This window comes from Hippopotamus amphibius, chromosome 9, assembly GCF_030028045.1.
Source record: "Hippopotamus amphibius kiboko isolate mHipAmp2 chromosome 9, mHipAmp2.hap2, whole genome shotgun sequence".
Classification (NCBI taxonomy): domain Eukaryota; kingdom Metazoa; phylum Chordata; class Mammalia; order Artiodactyla; family Hippopotamidae; genus Hippopotamus; species Hippopotamus amphibius.
The window spans coordinates 85,521,634-85,530,486 of record NC_080194.1 but is presented as its reverse complement, the minus strand read 5'-3'; the positions used below and the strand labels follow the sequence as shown (position 1 = coordinate 85,530,486).

The 8,853-nt window shown below is 40.5% G+C and overlaps 1 protein-coding gene across 1 annotated transcript; it reads left to right on the top strand.

The window, feature by feature from the left end:
• The first annotated feature begins 3,466 nt into the window (after positions 1 to 3,466).
• LOC130860945 (olfactory receptor 8B3-like) lies at positions 3,467 to 8,641 on the top strand. Its single transcript, XM_057749471.1, has 2 exons — positions 3,467 to 3,486; positions 7,702 to 8,641. The coding sequence occupies exons 1-2, from the start codon at positions 3,467 to 3,469 to the stop codon at positions 8,639 to 8,641; spliced, it is 960 nt and encodes a 319-aa protein (XP_057605454.1).
• Positions 8,642 to 8,853: the final 212 nt, after the last annotated feature.

Sequence of the window (8,853 nt, the reverse complement as noted above, 5' to 3'; positions counted from 1 at the left end):
GCTAAAAACTGGCCAGTTCATGTATCCATCAACAGAGGAATGGTAAACAAAGTGTGATATATCTATACCATGGAATATTGCTTAAGAGTAAAAAAAGAACAAACTAGTTATACATGCAACCACATGGGCAAAGCTTAAAGACATTATGTTGAATGGAATTAGCCAGACACAAAATTATAATTCTGTGTATATACAATTCTAGAACAGACCAACCATACTACTGTGATAGATAGCAATCAGAACAGTGGTTGCCTCTGCTTAGAAGGGGTGGGAAGAGTCTTGACTAGACATCAGGGAACTTAGTGAGTGAAGGAACTGCCCTCTATGTTAAGTGTAGTGGTGGTTACCCAAGTGTATACATTTCTCAAAACAAAATCTGTACATTCTGTTGGATGTAAATCCTGAAAGCTATCCACTTTCAGTACGGAAGAGAGGGGTCAGTGAAGTGCCAATCTTCCTCTGGTTTTTGAGAATTAGAGAAAGTGTGCTCTAAGAGTGTTGAATACAATGGTGGCTACTGTGGATGCATTCTTTCCACCTTTATTCTGTCTTCCCTGCTGGGCCAGACCTGTAGAGCACTGGGAGCACTGGGAGTCAGTCCTGGAGTCCCAGTCCTAGAATCCATTTCCTAAGCACATCTGGTGATTTTGTAAGCACTTACTTCCCTGAAATCTTGCTTGCTTAAAGTTTTTAGAATTGCTTGTTTCCTTCACTAAAACCTAACTGATATAAAGTCCAATTAGAATGCAACTTCTGTGAACTATGGCAGATAACCTTCCTACCCAGAGGGTGTTTTGGTACCCTTCTTGACCTCAATGCCTTCAGAATATGTCTGCTTTTCAAGTGTAACTGGATCATTCACCAAGATAAACCAGGTCAGTACACATTGGAGCACAAAATAAGTCACAAAACATTTTAACGAAATGAATGAAATATCAGTAAACTGTGAGATAACTTCAATTTTCCAGATATGTTTATAACTGAAGTCCCAAATGAGGGCAAGGGCAAGAAATAATAACTGAAAAATTTCCAAATTTGATAGAAATTATAAACTCACAGATCCAAGAAAGTCAACAAATCCTAAACTCATGAAGCGTGAAGAAAACTACACAGACACCTAATCCAATTTCTTTCTTTGTTTAATTAATTAATTAATTAATTAATTTTTACTGGCTGTGTTGGGTCTTTGTAGCTGCACATGAGCTTTCTCCAGTTGTGTCTAGTGGGGGCTACTCTTCGTTACAGAGAGTGGGCTTCTCAGTGCGGTGGCTTCTCTTGTTGCAGAGCACAGGCTTTAGGCGCATGGGCTTCAGTAGTTGTGGCTCGTGGGCTTAGTTGCTCTGCTGCATGTGGGATCTTCCTGGACCAGGGATCGAACCTATGTCCCCTGCATTGGCAGGTGGATTCTTAACCATTGCACCACCAGGGAAGTCCCCCAGTTTCTTAAAACCAGTGACAAATAGAAAATCTTATAAAGGCCAAGAGAAAAGACACTTTACGTATAGAAAGCAAAACAAGAATGGCATCAGATTTCTCATCAGAAACAATACAAGCTAGAGACCAGGAGGCAGCATCTAAAATGCTTAGAGATGGTAAAAGTAAAAGGTACTTTCAACCTAAGATTCTCTACCTGGAAAAAAATATCTTTTAAAATGAATGTGAACTTCTGCCTCCATTAAGATGGAGTAAGTGTTCTTGTCCCTACTCCTCCAGCTAAGGATAGCTAAAATCCTGGCTGCATGTTAAACAGACATAAGAGGACTCTGAAAGGTGGAGATGGGAAGGAGGCCTGCCTAGGAACACTGGGGCCTGAGGAATGATACAGTGGAGTTCCCTTGTTTTCTTTTTCCTCATGTATCCTGGAATGGAGCTGAAGAGGCCAACACTCAAATATACCACACAAAAATACCAACAACACTCATGGAGGACAACAACAACAAAACCAGCAAAGCCTGTCCTTCTGTATTCCTCAGAGTTAGGTTAGCAAGATGGGGGAATGGGGTGTCCCCAGCTCATGTCTCCCCACACAGCAATGGTCTGAAAGCTATCCATGGACAAAAGTGCCTTTGAGGGAGCCTTGGGATTTAGGCAGGAAGCTGTGAAGCCCCAGGGAAGCCTGAGAATGAGGACAGCAGCTTTGAGAAGGCAGGCCCGTGCCCTGGGGGCAGACTGAACATAGTCTCATCTTTCTATTGACTGGACTGGACTCCAACCCCACTTGGCTGCAGTCCTACAACAAACTCCAACTGCCAAGGGACCAGGGAGGAGCCATGCCTCTCCATGTCCCTGGTAACAGGCCCATTGACCTTGAACTTTACTGCACATCCTGAAGTAACTCTGTGAACTGGCTTCAGCCCCACTCCACTGTTGTCCAGAGCCAGTCCTGCTGCCCCAGTGACCCAACAATGCCCATCCTTACCCCTGGTAGCAGGCCCACTGGCCTCAGTCCTGACTGTGGACCCTGAAGTGGCACTGTGACTCAGTTCCAGCCCAACTGTGCCACAGTCTGGGTGCAGTGCTGCCCCTGCAGGAAACTGAACTGCCATGTGATCTAGCAATACCACTTCTGAGTATATATCCGAAGGAGATGAAATCTGTGTCTCAAGTAGGAATCTGCACCCCCATGTTCATTGCAGCATTATTCGCTGTGGCCAAGATATGGAAGCCACCTAAATGTCTATCGATGGACAAATGGATAAAGAAGATGTGGGGTATATAATGGAATATTATTCCGTCTTAAGAAAAGAAGGGAATTTCTGCATTTGTGACAACGTGGAATGACCTAGAAAATATTATGCTAAGTGAAATAACCAGGCACAAAAAGACAAATACTGCATGATTGCGCTTGTATATGTAATCTAAAAATGTTGAACGCATAAAAGTAGAGTAGAATGGTGGTTGCAGGGGCTGGGGGTGGGCGATATGAGGAGATGTTGGTCAAAGGGTACAAAGTTTCAGTATGTAAGATGCATAATTTATGGAGATCTAATGCACAACATTGTGAGTATAGTTAATAGTACTCTGTTATATACTTGATATTTGCTAAGAGAGTTTAAGTGTTCTCACAACAACAAAAAATACAATTCTGTGAGGTGATGGATGTGTTAAATAGCACGTACACATATATGTGTACATGTATGAAAACATCATGCTCTGAACCTTAAATATATCCAATAACATATTGGATAAATATATTCCTCAATAAATCTGGAAAAACAAGACCACTTTTTTTAGCCTAAGGACCAGGAAAGAGACAGCCAAGGAAGAGAAAAAATTTGGATTCAGTAACTACCTTACCACAGCCAAACACCATGGAAAAGTTGCAGCCCCACCCCCATGACGGCAAAGTCCAAATATACTTCCACCCTCACAGGATGTAATGAGTTGCTTTCACTGGGAGTGGAGTCAGAAAATACTATGTAGAGCCAGGACTTTCATCCCTGCTGGGTGACAAGAGCTCCCCCACATGGTGTCAGTGGAGGCCATGTGGGGGAGCCTGGACTTCCATCAATACCCATCAGTAATAAGGGGATTCCTTCTCCTCCATGAGGTCACATCTAAGGAAGACTTGAGTGGAATCAGGACTCCTATCATTGTCCACTTGTAACAATTGACACCCCATTGCCTGTCAACTGAGCCCATGTGAGGAGGCAGAATGACAACCCCCTGCTCAGCAATGAGTGGACTTTTTCCTCCACCTGGCAGTAAGGAGGTGGTGTCCTCACCTTCCCCAGCCAGAGCAGTATCAAAGAAAGTTAGCTAAACAAAAGGTTTAAATAAAATCTAGAGCCTCATAACATAATCTGCAAATGCCCAGGTTTCAAAAAAAATCACTTTTTATACCAAGAACGAGGAAAATCTCAAGTTCAATGCAAAAGGACAAGTAATGCCTGCCATTACTAACATGACAGAGATGTTAGAATTGCTGAACAAAGATTTTAAAGCAGCCATTATAGAAATTCTTCAGTGAGCAATTACAAACATGTGAATCAAATTTTTGAAAAAGATCTCAGCAAAAAAATAGAAGATACAATGCTATACCCCATATACTTCTATTTATATAGGAATCAACATGAGGAATCCTTGTGGCAATGATGAAAACATTCTGTATTTTGACTTAATGTCGATGATGTAATTGCAATTTAAAAAAAATTAGCACTCATTAGCACTGTATAAAATTAGTATCTGATAATTTGTTTTATTTTACTTAAAAATTTATTATATATAACCCCAGTTATACATTTACTACTGAAAATAAATTAGCTAACATTTTTGAGTGGTTGTAGCATATTAACTTAGTGTCACATAATCCTGCAAATTAAACTCGATTTAGTTAAAAAACATGGTTTTGTTTTCTGCATCTTTATGTTATTGTTAACACAAGTTCACGTGCCCAATGCAAAGTGAGGCCAAACAAACTGAAATGTCAGAGTTTGGAGCAGAGAAATGTTTATTGTAGGGCCATGCAAGGAGACGAGGTGGCTCTCCCAGGAGGGTTTCCGGCAAAGCAATTTTAAGAGACAGGTTTGTTTTTTTTTTTTGGTGGGGGGCAGTATTACAGGGTACCTGATCAGATCATGCACAATTCTCTGATTGGCTGATGATGAGGGAACAGGGTGGTGTCACAGGGGTAACTATCAGTCCTTAGGCTCCAAGAAGCCTGGGGCGATGATGTGCTCATAGTCATCAAGTAGTTAACATCCATTTGGTGAGGGTTTTTCACATCTGCAAAGCAACTCAGGAAATTTGCATCAAACACTATTATCTAGGTACTTCAGAGAGGAGCTAAAGCAGACTACATGGGGAGAAGAAGGCCTGTCCAGGGAAGGCTCCACAGGCTCCTGCTCAGTTAAGGTACAAGATGAAGTTTAAATTACCACTGACTTTGACAAGTTAGAACATATCGGACTTGAGTTACTTTAAAAAGGAGCTAGGAATGAGCAAAAGATTCTGTGACATATCTCAGTGCAAGGATGATCATTTGACATTGTTATAACTGAAATTAGGCTAAGGTGACTGTTATGGAGATGGAAGAAAGGAAGGGAATGAGAGTTTTGCAGTGTAAGGATAAGCTCAGAAACGCTCTATAGTCATTCCATGTTTGCTTTTATTTATAGTGGTTGTATTAAAGATCAAAGATGATTTTTAGCTCTAGCTTAGAACCCTGGCATGTAATTCTTCTTGCCATGTGAGTTGATATGATATAAAATTAGAAGGAACATTTCTGGCTATTGTTTCACCTAAATAAGAGATTTAACTTTCCATGGAAAACACATTTTAATGAATCTCCAAGGTCTTTATCACTATTGAGCCCAAGGAATGTCTATCTTGTGGGATACATTTCAAGTTTGCCTTGAGGACTTTTTGATCCTCTAGTAATTTGGAGGGGTCTGAGAATAATAATTGGGACTTATTTTAGTAACGGTTGGCTTTAAGAAATCATCCTAAGTATAAAACGCACAATTTGAGGAATTTCCCAAGTATTTTTATGCCCTCTGCTGTTTTTCTCCTTACTTTCCCTTATTGAGATTACCTAATTCTGTGGCTTTAATCTCTATGGAAACAATCCCTAAATATTATCAGGTTCTGACCTTTCTTCTGACCTTTAGCCTTAGTTAGGTGCTTGCCTAATTATACACTTCTACTTGGATGTCCTGCTAGCAGCTCAAGCCCACCATATTCAAAACTGAATGTATAATTTTTATAAATATTTCCACTCTTTTCTGAGGTTTTGTTTGTTTGATTGTTTGTTTTCTGTTTGTAGCAACACCATAGTTTATCCAAAAACTGAGGGTAGTATCTCTGGGAATTTTTTGTCTATTTCTCCTGCCTTTGTGAGAAGTCCTGATGAATTGTCCCTTGCAATGTCTTTCACATATGTTTGTTTTTTGGAATTTTTCATAGTAGCACTATTAACTCAGGGCATTTTTAATCATTCATTGACTATTGTTATTACCTCTTCAAGCTGACCCTGCCTCCCCTCTTTCTTTTTCCAGTCCATCCTGCCAGTGCCCACAACATTACTATTTCTAAGTCTGTACTTTATTTCAATCCTGTGCCAAAAGAGAAACGATCTTGAATGGTTCCTAATGGTCTCCTTGGTGAGCTGACCTTGATTTTGGCATTTGAAAGCTTCTTATACTGATCAAAATCTGCCTTTTGATCTGAGTTTATTCTGCAAACTTCTGGGAAGAGACATTGGGACCTCTCTAAGAGCCCGTGGAAGTCTTCTATGTGACACTGGGGAGGACAGAAATTATATTTTTTCTCTGAGCTCAGTAATTTTGATCTAGAATATTTATAGATGGCCACTAAGAGTTTACCCATGACCTTCACATAACTTACTGTTGTTTTCCTGTCCCACACTCAGGTCTACAAAGAAAAGCATTGATGCTATATAAGCCTTTGCCTTTGGGACAGCAATTCTATTGTAATATACTGTATTGTTCCCAAGAAAAATGGGAAAAAGGGATTCTCATTCATTCAGTTTTTATTGAACAGATATTTATTCAATACCTACTGTATATGCCTGGTATTACTCTAAGTTGCTGCAGAAATGATGCTGAACAAAACAGACAAAATCCCTGCCCTTGAAGAACTTAGATCAAATGTATGTGAGCCTGTGATGTGTGTATACATGTTGTGAGAGGACACAACAAATAAACGAATAAATGACTAGTATTTCATACAGAGATAGGTGCTGTGGATGCAGGAAAGTTGTCTGCTTTTCTATTTGGGGATGTGCCCCATTTGGCAACAAACCAAAATGTATGCAAACTGGTATACTGCCAATAAATCAATGTTATTATAATGAACTAGGCTTAAATGCAGAGTGAGTAGATTCTCTTTGCTACTAAGCATGATCTATGGGGAAAACACTAAGAAAACCTAAGCCTTCTAATTTTTTAATCAGGTCCCTAGGATTTCCCAATTCATAAAAACCTCTTGGGTCATATTAGTAGGTGGCTCTCTTGGCACCAGCAGATGCTATTTCCTACCCCTTCGTCTGGAGAGGACACTCTGGCAGAGCCATCATCAGAAATCATGATCTGTAACTCATGGCATCTCAGAGCCTGGGATTCTGAGGTCTGCACTCTGGCCCCTCAGTCCAAAACTTACCTGAAAAGACAACAGTAACAAGGAAGAAGAATCATTTCTGTTCCACACTGTTTCTCTCTAAAATGCATCAGTCACTTGCCCTACCTTGAGAATAAGGAAGCAGAGTTAGCAGGTCCCAACACTGAAGTCTCCATGAAGAAGGGTGAGTGTTAAATTTTATCTGTCCTGTTGTTCTTCCAAACCTCATCTCTGGAAGCCAAGGACTCCTTGAAATGACACATCTTCTCTCTGCTGAGATGACCATTGATCATTAGGTGGGCCCATAAGCTGTCAAATCAGAAGTGGAACAGAGATGCTGTAGTCATGAGTGGTCACAGGGTTACTGAATCTTATCGCTCTAGAACTTGCCCAATAGAGTTTTTGATGTATGTTGTCTTTAAAAATTCCCTCAGCTTTAAAAATTCCTTCAACCTTTATACAATGCAGAAAACAAAGGCACACAGAGGGTGGGTTTGGGTTCATTCTCTATTCTGAGTCTCAACCTCATTATAGCAGGATTGGGTGGAGAGAGCTGGGTACTCATTTTAATGTTACCCTTTGTCTTGTTCCCACAGATATGTCCTAGGGAAGAATGGCCCCCAGGAATGACTCTTCAGTGACTGAGTTTATTCTGCTGGGTTTAACACAACAGCCAGAACTCCAGCTGCCTCTCTTTTTCATTTTCTTAGGAATATATGTGATCACCATGGTGGGGAACACTGGCTTGATTATTCTGATTGGTCTGAACTCTCACTTACACAGTCCCATGTACTACTTTCTCTTCAACCTGTCTTTCATTGATCTCTGCTACTCCTCTGTTGTTACCCCTAAAATGCTGATGAGTTTTATAAACCAAAATGTCATCTCTTATGCAGAGTGCATGGCTCAGCTGTGTTTCTTCTCCTTCTTTGTTATTGATGAGTGCTATATTTTGACATCAATGGCCTATGACCGATATGTGGCCATCTGTAAGCCCCTGCTTTACAAGGTCTCCATGTCCTATCAGGTCTGCCTTATGCTGACAGTGGGTGCATATGCCATGGGGCTTGTGGGTGCCACGGCCCACACTGGATGCATGCTGAGACTCTCCTTCTGTGATGGCAACATCATCAATCATTACATGTGTGACATTCCTCCTCTCCTCCAGCTCTCCTGCACAAGCACCTACATCAATGAGCTGGTCATTTTCATTACAGTAGGAGTCAATGTCATAGTGCCTGGTCTCACCATTTCCATTTCTTACACCTTGATCCTCTCCAACATCCTCCACATCCGTTCTGCAGAAGGCAGGTCCAAAGCCTTCAGTACCTGCAGCTCTCACATAACTGTGATTTCTCTTTTCTTTGGATCATCAGCATTCATGTATTTTAAGCCTTTTCCTGCTGAGTCACTAGATCAAGATAAAGTATCCACAGTTTTTTACACCATTGTGGGGCCAATGATGAATCCTTTCATTTACAGTTTGAGGAACAAAGATGTCCTAGTTGCAATGAAAAGGACAGTGAAGAAAAGTATTCTGAATAGAAATTTTGTTATTTATTGATGCCACATCTTAGTAAGGGCACATGATGTACAAAGATATGGAGAAAATAGGAATTAAAATAGAAATGTAGGTGATTTAAATAACAACATAAGTGAAGTTCATTACATAAATCACTTCATAAGAAAAGATACTATAAGAAAGAGGAGGATCAGCCCTGCATCCTTTCATAGAAAGTAGGGAAAGTAGTTCATTGTGTTATTCTTCAGCTTATT

What these genes read in the sequence shown, in the direction of transcription:
- LOC130860945 (XM_057749471.1), top strand. Translation starts at nt 3,467, where the DNA reads ATGGTGTCAGTGGAGGCCAT. An exon ending in ATGGTGTCAGTGGAGGCCAT is followed by an intron (nt 3,487 to 7,701) that starts GTGGGGGAGCCT and finishes AATGGCCCCCAG; the next exon opens with GAATGACTCTTCAGTGACTG.